This window comes from Haplochromis burtoni, unplaced genomic scaffold, assembly GCF_018398535.1.
Source record: "Haplochromis burtoni strain Fernald_Lab_line unplaced genomic scaffold, NCSU_Asbu1 Contig_243, whole genome shotgun sequence".
NCBI lineage: Eukaryota > Metazoa > Chordata > Actinopteri > Cichliformes > Cichlidae > Haplochromis > Haplochromis burtoni.
In genome coordinates, this window is record NW_024582604.1 from 758,045 (window position 1) to 774,999 (window position 16,955).

At 43.7% G+C, this 16,955-nt stretch overlaps 1 protein-coding gene across 1 annotated transcript in view; it reads left to right on the top strand.

Moving 5' to 3' along the window:
* The window catches only part of chd7 (chromodomain helicase DNA binding protein 7), a gene marked incomplete at its 3' end in the record, with an annotated part of 69,890 nt that overhangs the window by 2,537 nt on the left and 50,398 nt on the right, over nucleotides 1–16,955 (top strand). The window contains 1 exon segment of the mRNA XM_005938184.3: nucleotides 15,276–16,856. Within this exon segment, the coding sequence (XP_005938246.2) occupies nucleotides 15,395–16,856 (1,462 nt within the window).

Genomic DNA, 16,955 nt, shown 5'->3' on the forward strand with positions numbered 1-16,955 from the left:
TAAATAGTTCTGACTTAAGTTTGAAGTATGTGGAAGTCATGCTGATTACCCTCGAGTTGTCTTAATTTTGGCTGGTGAGTGTGCATTATTCACTCAAAGAGCCAAATAATACAGCCATTAACATTTGAAACTTTATGAAGCAAGTTGCCGGTAAATCTGTTTGTCGCGTTGTCATAAACTCTTTGTTCCACTAAAAACACAAAGCAGAATCTGCCCTCTTGTCTCATTTTTAACTCTAAAAGATGGGGATTCTGTGAGATTGAGGAGTTTTTCCTGTTTCCTATTTTTGGTGGTGGTCCCAGCATGGCCACATCTAGGGAAATCCCTGCCACCTTACAGTGGGGCTAAGATTGGGGCATACACCACACATACAGTGAAATGCAATTTTAAGATAGCTCTGCTCAGAATGATGCAATCAAATTTCCGTGCTTATAGCTGTACACTGATGCTCATTGTCACCATGTATGCCCTCCCCCATTATCTATATTCAGTGATTTTTAATGAACATCTGTCTGTGCAACTTTACCCTGATCCATTATTTTAACTTTGACACTTTCTTTGGAGCAGGTGCCCATCAGTTTGTCATGATTTTGAATAAGCCTACTCCTTGTTGTTGTGGTCTATGAATCATTAGTGTGGTCAGTGTTGGTTATCTGGACATTTCACTTTTGGTGTGCAGTCATCTGATGACCTTTTCACCAGCTCTTGCTACTTTCATGCTGTGAAGAATAGTTCAGATTAATATGGCTAAACTTACACAAGTGTACGCAAAAATGACAGACGAGGGGAAACTAAAGACAAACGAGAGGAGAAATCAGAAGTAAACTTGTTGGCATGTGGGAGAACACTGACATTTTTGTATTATGCTGGTTAAAGTGACATTTGTTAACATGTTGGGCCTTCCTCTCTCAGTTTAATGTACACATGATTATTGAGAGGATGGGAAATCTGGATGTAACAAGTTCATAATTTCTCAGCCTCATTTCTCAAAATGCTAAAAAGCAACTTTAATATCAAAGGCGCATTTTCACTTTCAGCGTTGCACCTACTGCCCCGAAGTGATTTTTGTGTCTGACTTAATGCATTAGCACCCACTCTCTTGGTCTGTCGAAGTGTTGAAGTTATCTTACACACTCAGTGGGGTTAACAGTGCAAATAAAGTATTGACCACAAAAAGGAAGTGCTAGATTCTTGCCTGTGTTGCAATTAAATCTGAGTGCGAAGCAGAGTGACTTGTCTGGAGGGTGATCTTGATTTGGCACGTGGGGTGCTCTTCAGTGGTTAGGCTCTTTAAAAGCTCTGTAAATGCATTTTAGTGTGAACGTTCCTCCCTGTCTTGATTTGTGTTCACCTGCCTGCAGGTTGGCCAGGTGATCTATGAAGCTGCCTCTGCAGACTCACTCGTCCCACACTCACAGACTCCCACTGTAACCAGTATCTGGTTTATCTAAGCCTCTTTTCCACTAGTACTGCCTCGACTCTACTCGGTTTTTGGTTGTTTTCCACTTCAGTAGAGTACCACCTAACGTGGTCTATGCAGCTGAAAGTTCCAAGATGCCATTTGTCACATTTTCCGATCTACTCAGCTCACTTGGAACCCCAGCAAAGCAGGTACTAAAAAAGTACCTGGTACCAGGTAATACTACCAAATGGAAAACCACAATAGCTGACTAGGTACTAGTGAGAAAGGGCTCCTAGTGAACTGAAAATGTTTTAAGGGACTCACTGGAGAGGCAGCCGAATGACAGAAAGGACCAGGCCAGCTTGAAGGTAGGGAAACATCAGATAGCGTGGGCTTAGCTGGTTAGCAGCACCTGAACTTTAAAAACAGAATACTTCATAAATAAATTATAGTGAGATACAAAAACACAGATTTCAAACAGAAGATGGAATGGTGTGCAGAGAATAGTATTAAGTAGACCAGCATCATAAAAGAGATGTTTTAGTGGGAGATATGCAAATCACTCCAGTTGGTCAGCACTTTCAGAATAAAATCAGTAAAAAGTGGAAGCAGAAATTTGTCATTTGCCACCTTTAGTCCTGAGATAAGTTGTAATGCCCCAGCTGATGTTTTTCTGGACAGTAGTGTTAAATGGAATAATAATGAGAAATCAAAAAGAAAATTGTTACATTATTTTAAGAGAGCTGACTTGCAGTTAGTAAACAATGGGTCCTGAAACCTTCTAAAATGTTTCTTCTGGATTTTAACCTATGCTCGCAGGAGACGCTCCATGAGGAGCTAGTCTTTCTGTAAGTTTCAGTGAACAGCCTCCAGTTAAGCTCTATAGACACGCTGCGTAGTACAGATAACCTCTGGTTGAACTGTAACAAAAGAAAAATGTATACAATGTTTCTGATGTAGATATGATTTATAACTGAAGATAGGTTATCTTCACAACGTCTTTGTAGAAGTGGAGCTTACGAGAAAAATAACTTTTTCTCATGTATTAAAGAACAGCTGCTTGTTTATGGGAACGTCTGTGGCGTTAAGAGCTGATGCATTGCAGGCATTTTTGAAATCCATTTGAGGTCAGCGGAGGTTTCGCTGTAGTTATGTAGTTGAAAGTAATGATGAAAAGCACTCACTCTCTCTCACTGGACACACAAGCGCACATAAGATGGATGACACTGATTGCCCGGCCAAAACTGAACTGAGTGGATTGTCTGCAGGTTAGCTAGCAGCAGGTAATGCAGCGCACTGGACAATCTGGTGCTGAAAGGTTGCTGTTGGGTGTCTGAATCAGATTACTGTTGTTTGTTAGGGGGGCCATTTTGTCTCCTATCATCATGTGTCATAGATGGCACTTCTGTTAGTGGGGATGAGAAGTGGTGCTGTTGTTTGCCTCCATCTCTTTCATCTTCGCTATCTATTGCTCCACCTCCACCCCTCAGCCACCCACCCACTCCCTTTCTGCCCCTCTCTGCATAAGCCTACCTCCTTTTTTTTTTTCTAGTCTTCTTTCTCACCCTTTGCATCTCTCTTTCTCACTCTCCATCTTTGCCTGGCTGTCTGTTTTCTCCCCCGCCCTCCGTCCAGCGCTCTCATTTCCAGCCAAAAGGTTAGCGGGGGTCTTTAGCACTGTGGTGACATTCAAAACTGAGTGTCATCACTGTGTCTACTGCTTTCTCTCATCCTTCCCTCTCACCTGTCTCTCCCTCTGCCCCCTCCTTCTCTTCTGCGCCTGCCTCCCCCATCCTCCTCCTGCAGCGAGGGCCTTCTGGACCAAGTGCTGTGCCTAGGAGAGAGGCTGGCATTAATACAGCTCTCAAGTGTTTGTGTGTGGGCTGTACGTGTGTTCTGTATGTGCTGGAGGAGACGGCCTGTCAAGTATGGGCCTTTTAGTCTGTTGTTGACCTCTGCTGCTGTATATACTTTTGGAATATCCCGTTTCCCCTCTTCAGCTCTTTGCTAACATGGGAAGAAAATAAGCAAAGCTAAATCCAAGGCCTTTCCACTGGAAATATGTGGGAGTTTTGTGTCATCAGCTGCTGATGAATCCTATTGCTGAAAAGCTCCGTCAGCGCCATGCAAAAATCTCATCAGTTTCCCGGCGCTTGCTGTGGTTTAATGGCACTCTTGTGGCATCCACGCATCCTTCTTGCTCATCTTCGATCACCATTTCTCCTCGGTGATTCACGTTGCTGATGAAAGATTAAGTGCTGCTTGCTTTTGGAATCAGCATCCAGTTAGGGAGATGGAATGAAAACAGGATGATGTTAACTACACGTGAAAGAGATTTCAACCAGTAAAGACATTTTCGTAAGAGGTACATAGATCTTTGTTTTTGGCAGATAATATTGGAATTTCCTGAACATGTAAATGACTGATCCTCCGTGAGCCTGGAGGTTTCTTCTTCTTAGAAGGGGAGTTCTTCACTGTTGCAAAGTGCTAATCGTAGGAGATCATCAGATTGTAGGAGTTCACCTTTTATATGTAGGGTCTTGAACTTTTATAAATATAGATTATAAACCACCCTGACACATTACTGTTGTTGACTAGTTCAATCTACTGTTGGAGTAGGAGTTGGAGTAGACTCTGGAAGTCTTAGCACCTGGGTAGGTGGGGCAAGAAGTGTAGCTATCCAGGCTCAGGGGATTTGGTTCAGACCTGGCTGTCCCATTGGTTGAAAAGGACATGTCGATAGCAGTGACTGACTGAGCAGCAGTGGGGGTTGCATTCTGGAGAGCCTGTTTATCATCAGTGTGTGAGCCTTCCTGTTTGCTCTTGCATAAAGGGATACCTAAGCATTTTGACTTTGATGGGGAATTCACCATGAAAGCCTTTCTTTGGAAGCCCGTGTATTCATGTTTTCTACAAAAATGAAAATCTAGACCGAGAGTCAGGAAAGTACTGCCTGTGATGTTCTTGTTGCTCAGAAGTATTTCCAAAGCTTCGTGTTTTTTTTTTTTTTGTTTTTTTTGTTTTTTGGTCTGAACAGGTATGACAAATCTCTCAACAGCCCCAAAACCACTGGTGGTTTTCTTTCAGCAAGCTGATCTGACTCCCTGCTACTGACAAATCCTGTAGTTTTTGAAAAGACTACTGCTTTTGAACACTTGCAGGGTTTTCCCCAAAGCCTGTAATAGTGGCAGTGTAACACTATGATAAGTCATTTGCATTACCAAGCTACAATTTCCCCCTCACCTGCAGCCATTTGATCTCCGAACTTCATATCAGCTTATGCCTGCTGCTCTGACTTTCTGATCAAGATTCAAACAACACTGGAATATTCATATTAATGAAGTGGTTTGTTTTAGACACAGGGGACGCCTGTCTCCTTCGGCTCTGAATGCCTACAGCTACAGACTCTGAGGGGTGGTAGGGGAAATACCAGCATTAACTATAGCGCTCATCCTGAAAGCGTCGGTACATGTCGTCTGACTGGGCATTGTGACCTGCCTCCTGATCTGAACTCAATGTGGGTCAGATGCTACAAGTCAAATATTAGTTCAGCCTACTGTATGTATTAAGGTCAGATAAGACACTTAATCTGGTCCCAGTCTATGGCAGAAGTTTTGGAAACTCATTCATCCCTAGAGTTTTAGTACTGCAGAGGACAGGCTGTAGAGTACTTTTAGGAGCTGCAGAGATTTTTTAAAGATGCATCCCTCTGGCTTAATTTATAAATTTGAGACATTTGCTTTATAGGAAAAAAGATACTCCAATGACCTTATTGCCTGTGAGGGCCTATCACAATTTAAACCAGCATAAGTCTTTCTTGATTTGCATAAGCTCTTTCCACAGATTCTAAATGCATTCTACAACCATATATATCCAGTGACCTTCTAAGTAGATGAGTGGAGGAAACCCGTCAGCTAAGCACAAATGAAACATTCAGGTTCTTAGGAAGCATTTCTCAGCAGTCTGTTGAAAAAGATTCAAGTCTTTGTCTAAACCTTTGTTCTTGGTTGTGTTTTCCTGTTTGTAGTAAGTGACACAAAGTGTAGAAAAGAAGACTGAGAATCAGTCTAGTCTATTTTGACATCCTACATTTGACATTTGGTTTTGATTTGCTTCACTCTGCTGTTGAGTTTTGATGACTAGAATCTACAGAATTTAGGAATGCCAGTTTCTGTTCAGAAGAAATGTTAACATATAATTACCAATGACTGATACTTGTTGTAAATAGTGTTTTGTACTCATGTAATGGAGTATTATCTCACTATCAGCTGAGATAATGCTAATCGCTAATTCCGCAGTGACACAGACAGAACAGCTTGTGTGTAGCGCTGTGCACGGGAACAGAGGAGGGAGCTGGGACGACACACTGTCAAGTTTATTTCCTAGCTCCAGCATGAAGAGAAAGTAATGCATGTAACAGATGGAGAACAAATCATACTTAACCTCATTTACATACACCAATGAATGATTGAGACTCGCCGAATCAGTGAGCACAAATGGATGGATATAAGCTGAACAGGTAAACCGGCACTGAGTCATAGCATTTGCCTGCTTCTTCAGTCCTGTTTTTAACTTACAAAAATTTCTTTTTAATGCCTTAAAAGGGATTAACAGGAGCTTCAGGGCGATATATAAGGGTTGCAGGGTTGGGTACTTATTTGTTGCGAAGCCAGTACCGTGTTTGTCTCCACCCTTCAGCTCTTACTAGTGGTTGATGTTCATGAGTCATAACAACACGTTGTAAGGAGTTCAAAGAGGTCGGTAGAGTTCTCGTTTCAGCAACATTACAGTATTAAACAGTTCTCATAAATGTTAACCTGGCTATTGATTATTTAATTCTCAAATCAGGAGAACCGTGTAAGATATGTTACCTAAATCAATGGTTGGAACTTTTGAGCTGACCATCAGTGTGATGGTTCCCCACCCTGGTAATGTGCTGGCAGAAACCCTGGTATTGGCAACAGATTGGTGTCTCGAAAAATTTGGAAGCTTCAGTTATAGCTTTGGTTTAAAGAACTCAAAAATCCTGTTTAGTCCCGAAAACCTACTAAACCCACTAGAATCTTTAAACTATTTGGCCAATATTTCTGGGCATATATGTGTCACTTTTTAAATAGGCTTGCTTAAACCAGTGATTTTCAGGGAGCATATAGCTTCACAAACCACATGACAGGTTCTTTAGCTCAGTGAGCACAGAGACATGCACTCTTTCTCTCTTAGCAGGTTCCTTGGCTACCCCCTGTGGCCTACTTCTTTCTCTCCCTCCCTCTCCTGTGTCTGTCTCTCAGCCTCTGTCTTCTGGGATCAGACTGAGAGCCGGCCAGTGGTTTTTCCTACCACATGGTAAAGGCAGGGAACAGATTGGATAAACACAGCCCTTTCCTGCTGACCCACCGCCACCACCCACCCCCTTCTCCAGTCTCTCTCTCACACACAAACGCAAACCAACACACACAGTGTCCATTAACAAAGCAGCCGTGCGTAAAATAACCAGATTTTCTTTAGCTTCACTGCTTCTTTCTCTTTTCGCCTTGCTCTCTTGGCCCCCCTCATCGCCACCCCGTCAACCCCCACCTCCTCTTCTTTCTTCCTTCCTTCCGGCCCTCAAATCCCAGCCCCAAACACACGGCCATGCATCCCCTCACTTGAGCGTAATTACACACACAGCTAGCCAGCTCTTGCACGCTGTCCTCCATTTGGGAACAAAGGTATAAATTATAGTGGCTTAGATCCTGGTGGTAATGGGAGGTGGGTGGGTGCACACGTGTCCTGCAGATGAAGAGGGAGATCATTTGCTTTTTTTTAAAAAAAAATCCCCCCCCCCCCCGGAGGTGTTTAGTGAAGTTGCGCTTGCTAAGGCACTGGTGTAGTTTGCTCTTTGGCTTGGTTTTATTTGTCTGTACCTGTCTGTGCCTCAGAGGAAACATGGTGTTGTTGACATGGCAGAGATTTCCTGTAGTAAAGCCTGGAGGCTACAGACAGTTTAGCTGCCAAACTGTCGACGGCACAGACAGAACTGTATTGAGCCGCTGTTGGCTAATCTCCCTCCCTCACACCCCTCCTTCACCGCAGGCTGACGCTGCATGCACCAAGTGATTTGCAGTCATTTTGGTCAAGTGTAATAGATGTTAACAAATAAAAACCAGCAAGTGTCTATAATAGTGGAGAGGAAAAAGAGTAGAGGAAACCACTAAAATGAGGCCTGTGGATCGAGAAGGTGACAGCCCCATGCAAATCGTCAACATCTCGAGATTTCTCTGGAGTGTTTAAAATGACAACTTCAATAGGTGTTCAGAAATGTTTACAGAGCAGGAAAAAGGTGAGGTGTGCCTGCTGCCTGCGGGTTTTCATTCCAGGCCAGTTTACACCAGGTGACGTCACTCCCAAACATGCCTTCACGCCGACAGGAAGAACATATCAGTTAGATCACCTGACGTGGGTGATTGTCTGCACTGAAAACTTGGAGACTTGTCACGCTGTGTTTTGTTAAATGGCCAACAGATATATGATATGTGTAAAATGCTCAATATACAGAAATTGTAAAAAATAAAGTGGGCATTTCTGATTGGGCCTGGCTGCCAGTCTTTTCTTAGAGTTCCTGTTTGGGGTTGTTGTTAAATGAAAGCCCATCTCTAATGCATTACAGTGAAAGGCTGTGTAATGCCTCCGGCAGCCAGAGAAGGCCATTCAGTTGCACTAACTTGGCAGTGATATTCTGCGGTTTCGGCTTGGCTGAATGGGTGGCCTCAATAATTGTGGTTTGACAGAGCTGCACAGTCAGTGTGAATTCCTGAGCCTGGCTGGTGATTGCATGTGTATTTTTCAAGTTGGCTGAAACTCGTGCATGTATAGTTGGTTAAAACGTACACGAGCCTTTCAGTTGTGTTTTCAGGTGAGGTGAGCTGGTAATTACGTTATTTGCCTCACAGGCCCGTGCACTCCTCTGACAGTGCCCGAACCAAACCCTTTTCATATTGCTTCTAGCTGTGTGTAAACTGGAGAGTGTCTGCTGCTTCAAGGTCAGTGTCTTGATACAGTATCTTAGGTTTTATTTTGGGACACGGTTTGCTTGGAGTTGCAACACAAAGAAATGCAAAGGAAAGGCCCTTTCTCTCCCATCCTGACCCTGTCTTAGCTACCTCCAGAGCTTTCTTTACACTGCACAGAAATTACTAATAAAACCCAGCATTTGTGTGCTGTAGATCATTTTTCACACAAGTTCTCATATTTGACAATGAATTGTTTTAATGACGACTGTTAGATTTGTTGATTTTGTAATTGTCCATTATAACTGTCAGTATGGTGAAATTAATCAAACATTAGCCAATATATATAAAATTATAAATATATTTGCAGATAAACATCAGTTAATCTTGTGATGGTGGTAATCAGCCAGGCACATATCGGCTGATAGCGCATTTTGTTGTGCTCTTTTACGTCTCCTTCAGCATTTTATGTCATTTTGTCGATTTGACATTTATCCAAACGCGGTCGAGTTTATCCAGTTTTGATGCTGTTACGCCAGCACATCCTCCAACTCTATATATGAGCAATTAGTGATAGACTGGAGCTAAAATAACATATTTAAGCTGCTCAAAATAGATTTCCCCACTAGTTTCACTTGCCACTTTCTGCTCAGTATGTTTTGTAATTATATTACTCTTGTAATATAATTGATTGATATTCTGGATTTTTGCAGTGTCTTGTGACATGAAAGTGGCTTACTTGTCTTTTTTTCCCATGAAATCTGTTACTGACATTTAATAACATGACAGCAACTAAAAATGATGTTTACCTTGTTCATCACCATCAATGTTTTTGACTAATGTTTTTCTCTAATACTGAAGTTTTGTTTATCTGAGTCATCCGCCTTCAAACTGACCCCTGTTGTTAAAACCTACATTGACTGTCACCTCTGAAAATGCTGATAACCATCAGTGTGGTCGTGTGAAGCCACATTAAGTGAGCATGAGCTTTCGGCTGTGTTAGTACCTTTCTTTTTTTATGTCACTGGATGGCTGAGTAAATTTGTTGGATAGGAGGTCGAAGTGCCTACCATACTGCCGATAGCACACAGACTACTTATTAACAGCTTGCCCTGCATCATAAAAATGGGAGGTCTATGTTGTTGTATGTGAGCTGCTAAGGATACTTGCTGTTGAGGGTCAAGCATGAAGGCTCATCACATGCCAAGATACTGATTTGCATAGCTGGGAAGGGACAAAGTGTTTGCTGCTTCATGCTAAACATTGACTGGTATGTATTCAGTTGGCTCAGATGACAGCTTGCTTGTTTGTTTTTATGGGGTTTTTGTTGTTGTTGTTTTTTAAACGGATACATCTGTGGTGTTCAGTATGGATATATCTGAATTTCTACTTGGCTCCTCAGCATAAGTGTGGTACGGCAGGAGGAGCATAGGGGCCTAAAAGCCTCATCCTTTGATGAGATTTGGCATTTAAAGTGGCACACTGGTCGCTCACCTAATTCCCTGTGCAATGACAGCTGGGCCAAACTGTGCACGTGTTTTCATATATGTATGTCACTGTGTGATCTCTGCAAGAACTCAAGTTTGGGCTAAAACTGCAAAGAAAGTGGTACAGAAAGTTTAAATCAAGAGAACAAGGAGTTTGTCTTTTCCATGACTGAAGCAGGTTTCACAGAGGGATGAACAGATACGCTAGAGAGATGGAGGATGAAATAAAGAGCAAGATGAAGTGTATCCTGCTCCATCCACTCGTTGCAGACGAGTGTTATCTTGTGGGAGGCTAAGTTCTAAATGCCAGACAAGAAATGAGGAGGATGAGTGGAGCAAAGGAGCCTCGAGACACACACACACACGTGCAACTGCGCTGTTCTCTCACACACACATAGATGGCTCAAGTAAGTGCTTATATAGCTACATTTATTTAGTAATGTGGGATTCACTCATATGTAGAGTTTGTGTGACAGGAAATCAGTTACCCTCACACTAGTTTGCTGCAAAGGATGTGACATTACACTCAATTACTCTCACCTGAGACACAGACACAAGTAGAAACCTTTCCTTCCTGTAGTGACTGAAATGCACTGCGTTTCCGAGCTGCTGTATTCTTGGTAATCTAGTAGCTGAACACAATTTTTTTTTTTTTTTCTTCTTCTAATGCAACACTTGATGTGCTGCTTTAAGAACACGCAGCACATTGGCCTTAGCTGCCATGCAATGTTTGAATGACTTATACAAAAGCAACTAGACATGGCATAATATCTTTTCCTTATTTTCTGTCATAGTGTTACATTGGTGGAGACTCATTTTAAACACGGCCAATTTTTCAAAGGAGTTTAATCTATGTACAATTAATCCTAGTGAGTTAGATGCTTATGATTCACACTGCTCTACTCAGAGGAGATATCCTACTTTGGTCTTCTCAGGCACACAGCCCTGCCCCTCTTAAACTCGCGGTTTAAGAGGGGCAGCCAATCAAATATTGACTTGAAGTGTACGAAGCTGTAGAGGTTGCTTCCCAAATATGAAATGAATAAGGATCATTTTGTCCTGTGTATCATGCATAGCTAACGGTTCAAGAACAAAAGTGGACACACAAATGTACGTTCACTCTCTGGTTATTGAGTTTGAAGTTTGAACCTGCTGAACTTCAGTGTGCACCAGCAGGCATGTCCATGTTTACTGTTTATAGTAATGCCCTACTGGAGCTAGCAAAAATATAGCTGACCGAGTGACCGAGTGAAAAGCTTTTATAGGTGTTTCTACTTCTTTATGGAAACACATCTCAACCAGGGATCTTAAAAAAGGGCAAAGGGCGTGTCTGAGTTTTGTGCAAAGTTAGCAAATTCTACAAGAAAAGTGCTGTCAGCTTGACACAAACAGTATCAGATCTCCTTTATAGACCAAGGTCAGTGAATTCTCCATTTATCATTGGTCCTGTCCAGTATATGATACTGATAACCTGTGTGGCCTAGCTGATGTGTATTTAGAATCAAGTTTCCAAGTTCTTATTTGTAATCCAGAGGCCCTGTCTCAACACATGCATGTCAAATTTATTTTCATTCCTGTTCCCTCTGACTAACACTCTGCTGTGTAAGTCACAACTGTACAGCTTTGCCATTAGGACAACGTGCTGATATTTGGAGACTCCATCCAGGTGTGGCAGAATAAGTTGCGTTACTGGCAGAAGAGTGAAATAATTAATTCAGATGAATTGTTATCCTTGTAAATTAAATTCACATGTTCAGAAGTCTAAATTACCAATTAGTGATTTTTAATTGATGATTAAACTAGTTTTCAGCAACACGGGGAAAAAACACATTACATCAACACTGCATGAAAAGTCAACTGTGCTTGAGACGAGCTTAAATGTGGTTATTTTATATATAGTTATAGAAATATATAGCTATAATTTCAGAAGAGGAGGAGACTCGGATTGTAAACAAACATGTTACTGTCTGTAAAGCCATTCAGGTGTTAGCAGCTCTCCTCCCTGCAATCCAGTCACTTAATACTAAAAACCAACTGACCAAGACTAACAGATTTACTGCTTTACAGGACAGCTATAGTATTTTTGTCACTGGCGACTGGCACTTTGTCAGAAATGGCTCCAGGTAAAGCAGTGAAAATGTTCTCAATATAAAGTTAAACTCTTGTTGACGAAACTACCACTAGTTTAAGTCTTGGATGCCTTTGCATTTTGCCGACCATGTCGTAATAAGCTCTTTGTTCGTGCAGGCAGCTTGTTTACGGCTCATAGGTATGGAGGAAAGGACTCTTAATGCTATTTACACAACAAGAGTGGATGCTCCCAGCTGGCATCTTGGAGTTTTGCAACAGAAAGGCTCAAGGCTTTAAGGAGAGCTTTTTCACTGTAGCGCTGTGTCATGCTAATGTCATGTTACTTAGTGAATGGCTTTAGTTTATAAGGGTATTGTCACCCAAAAAGCAGTCATTAAAGAGTATGCAAAGAGACTTTGAGGAATCACATCTGGTTACAAATAACTTGTGCTTGTTAGTCTCAAACGTTAACTTTTAGATTCTTGAAACTTTTCAAACAAAAAAAGTGTTGGATTAGTTTAAAAGTATCACTTTGACTTCTGTGTTTTAACTGAGTAGAACGTGGTAGTTTTTACAGCATTCAGAGTTTCTGGCAATAGCAGATGGTGGGAGCAGTGAAAGGATGTTGGACCAATCAGTTCTAACAGTTTTATCCTCTCGAGTAAAGCTGAAGAGAAAACATCTGCCTGGTGACAGGAAGCAGCAGGCTTTATGTGAAGTGTGGTCATATTTTTGACAAAACAGTAGCAGAAGTGCTGCTTCTCTGCCATGCAGACTGCACCAAATGTAGGCCCAGCTCTGTGATAGGCACGTGAGCCAGTCCAGGATGCACCCCATGCTGTGATAGACCTCAGCAGGCTGTATGCTCAGACCTAGTTAGCCCGCAGTGAGAGGTGCTTCACTAAATCTGATGATTTGGAATGTCAGTTGCCTAATTTGATTATTTGTGTGGGCACGAGGAGTTTTACAGTGCCAAATATTTATTAAGAAGGAAAACTTGCTAATGCTTGTGTGCTACTTTACGTGAGTGGAAATAATGACACGTTTTATCCCCGATACCTGCCGAGCTCTATAATGAACCAATATGTGGGAGGGAGGAGTGGAGGAGGATAGAAATGGGGCGAAGGAGTTTGGGGGGGTGGGGAACTCTGTAGCGGCTGGCTGTTGGTTTTTGCAGCGCATAGAAGCAACAAGCAAACCTCCCCCAGTCCTCTCTATCTCCACTACACACACACACACACTTCAAGCATGCTCAGATCCACCTACCTCCATCCTCTCACTCACTCGCTTGTTACATTGGCCTCTAAGCTTCTCAGATTCCTAATTTTATCACACAAATAATGCTGAGTTCTTAGCAATAAGTTTCCCATACGCATTTTAATCTAGTTTTTTATACAGAGGGAAAGGGAAGCCCACAGGTAGCAGGTGGCTAATTCCCGTACCTTCAAACATCTGCCAGGACTGACTGGTTAGTTAGCCAGCTGAATGAGTTGCTGACTGAAAAGCTAACCACTGACTGACTGGTGTATGGGCAGGCTCTGTGGCCTGTTGGCTTGCTGTTTTCTGGCTGGCTGGATGGCAGCTGCTGCTGTTCAAACAGAGCTGCATCTGCTGGGTCCTTTGTTCTAACACACACACACACACACACACACACACACACACACACACACACACACACACACACACACACACTCAATGACTCCAAGTGTGTGTTGGAAAAGAAAGAAGTTCTTTGTTTAGTAAAAATGGAGGTGGGGGATGGTCTCTTGGGGGTGGGGTGATATAGAAAAGTTTGATTCAGTGGTTGCCTTTTAAAAAAAATAATTTTTAACATCTTCGTGTTTTACCTCACCGGATAAACAAATCTTTACGAGTGAGGCCATCATACCATAGTTAATAAAGATGGCAGTTCAGTTCTGCATGGAGAAGAAAAGCATTTTCTGTTGAACAGACATTGATAACTAACTCTCCTTCAGTGTTTCTTACAGTGGGGGTTTCTAAGAATGGAAAAAGAATCGAAATAAATTGTGTTCTTGGCTTTTACTCCTGAATTCAAAAACAACCACCTTGTAGAAAATGTCCCTACAAGAAATGTCTAACTTTATACAATACCAACCACGGAGGAGAAAAAATGGTTTTCATGCTCATCTGATTACCCGTTGCTGATCAATACATCTTAGATGCTAGCTTAAACTAAACTGTGTTGTCTCTTTGTACAGGTGATCAGCACCATCAGTACTCACAAGGTTTATGATATGATTATGTTGTTGCGTGTCCATCAGCAAAAGTTACTGTAGTCTCGGGTCGACCGTGGCTCAGGGGGTTGGGAAGCGTATCTGCGTATCTGTAACCGGAAGGTCGCCGGTTCGATCCCTGGGCTCTCTGTCCTGGTCGTTGTGTCCTTGGGCAAGACACTTCACCCTACCGCCTACTGGTGTAGGCGATATGGCAGCCTCGCTTCTGTCAGTCTGCCCCAGGGCAGCTGTGGCTACAACCGTAGCTTGCCTCCACCAGTGTGTGAATGCAAGAGTGAATGAATAGTGGCATTGTAAAGCGCTTTGGGTGCCTTGAAAAAGCGCTATATAAATCCAATCCATTATTATTATTATTATTATTATTATTATTATTAGTGTAACTAGCCTCTAAATCAGTTGCTTTTCCAGTGAGTCTCCACGTCCGTGTGTTGGGCTGCAGCTGATGGCTGTACTCCTTGCTCTGCTCTCCACCCTCTGTGAGCTTGGTGTAGCTGAAAATGAACCAGCTCTCCACCTGTTGTAGGTTCTGCTTAGAGCTGCCCTGGAGCAGAGCAGAACAAGGGTTCGTTGACCAGCTGCAGCCTAATATAGTCTAGTTGGAGCAAACCAGATAAGATGCTTTCTAGGTGAGCTGCTGAAGGATGCTGGGGACTCTCACAGCTTTTTAGCAGTGACTAATCATTGGAAATAAGAGTGAGGAGGACTGAGTAATTGTGGATGAAGTCATTCGCTCATATTCATCAAAAAATGATAAAACAACTTGCTGAATATAAAGTTAATATGAGAAACTGGTATATTATATTGTTACTGGCATATGGAGTCCTATACCTGTTAATAGTATCACACTACATGAGTAGATTAAGTTAGGTGGCTGTAGATTTACTATGTAAACACTTTATTAATACAGAACTATTGAAGACTAGTTCTGTATGAATTAACAAAGGCAGCATGTGACAGTTCATCGGGGGACTGTTAAAGTAAATTATTTTCATAGTGAAGCATCCAGGAGCTCTTTGCCCTTCTCTGAATACCTGCATTAATTCCACTGTTTCTTTTTCTCTTCCTGTCTCACCAGAAACCTTCATGAGGACCATGGTGGAAAGCTTCAAATTAGCAGCTATCTGATTAGCTTCTCACTGCACAACAAATCTCCCTCCATCCAGTCCCCGCCATCTGTGGGGCCTCCATCCAGTCATGGCGGACCCTGGGATGTTGAGCTTATTCGGGGACGACCCAGGGCTGTTCTCAGATGGGTTAGATGGTTTAGGAGACTGCTTTCCTCAGCAGTCGGTCCCAGGCCAGTCTGCTCCTCTTGCCCAGCAGACAAATTCCGCTCTGAACCATGAACACCAGGGAAGCAGGGGATACCACCAGGGGATGATGCATGGGAGTGGGCCTACCCCAGCACAGCCTAAATTGGGGCAAATGTACGACCATGGCCCGTATACAGGCTATGATCAAGCCGGCACCCCTGGAGGACGAATGATGGCTCAGAATGGCCCCAGCCAGGGTCCCCCAAATGTGAACACGGCTATGAATGGCATGACCTCCCACTACCACAGTAACCCAGCTAACGCTAGCAACCCCCACCATGGGTACCAGGGTGATACTGGAGGAGGAGGAGGAGGTGGGGGAGTTTGGGGCCAGCAGCAGCAGCAGACCAGACCAGCTTATCCACAGGCTCCAGCACAACCAGGGGCTACTCCCAACCAGATGGGAAGCTACCAAATGTCTCAAGGCAATTATGGTGGGATTCAAGGTCCACCCACATCTAATGCAGCCCGCATGAATCAACACTACCCTCCACAGAGCATGGCACCCCCTCCTGCTCAGGACACATCTCACTACTTGGGACATGTTGGAATCGGGGGTAACCAGATGAGACACCCTCAGCCTCAGGCACAATCCCAAGGCTATCCCAATATGGGACACACATCCCGATATCCACACTCCCCATCCAGACAGCCGCCGCACCCCCACCACCAACAAGGCATGGGAGGGTTTGGGGGTACTCAGTACTCTGGCTATCAGCCCCAGTATGGTGCCATAGGACCTGGGATGGGCCAGGCTCCTAATACTAATGTCAGTGCTAATGCCAGCCAGCCCATGGGATCAGGGCAGCTTGGCCAGAGGTTTAACCAGGGAACAGGCCCGGCAGCAGGGCAGCAGGGACAACGATACCCCCCTGGACCACCACACCAAGCCCATCAGACTCATTCTGCCCCGATGCAGCAGCAGGCAGGGCAGCAGAGCCAGCCTATGCACCCCCTAAACCACCCGCAAAATATGCCCCAACCCCAAAACCAAGCCCAGTCCCATCTTGCCCCCCCAGCTCAGGGAACCTACTCCTCTCCTTCATCCATGTCCCCAATGCGGGTTTTGGGAGCCCCGACCCCTCCTCCCGCCCAACAGGGCAGACCTCCTAGCACAGGGCTAGCTGGGCCCCCAGAGGTTGCAGGATACACAGCAATGCATTCTCCACCCAGTGCTATGGCCCATCCACAGAGGACTCCACAAACCCCGCTGCCTGCCCCACACCCCCAACACCAGCAACCCCATAGCATGGCCCCCAGTGCGGGGCAGATGTATCCTGGTATGGGGCCACAGCGTGGCGCACAAATGGGACCAAACAGGCCTCAGCTCCAGCAGCAGCAGGGTAAGCAGTGTTCTGTTCACGGGCTTCACTTTGATCCTTTATCGGCGATCAAGATCAGTTTCTTCAATTTACAAAAGTACAGAACTAGAAACTAAAGCC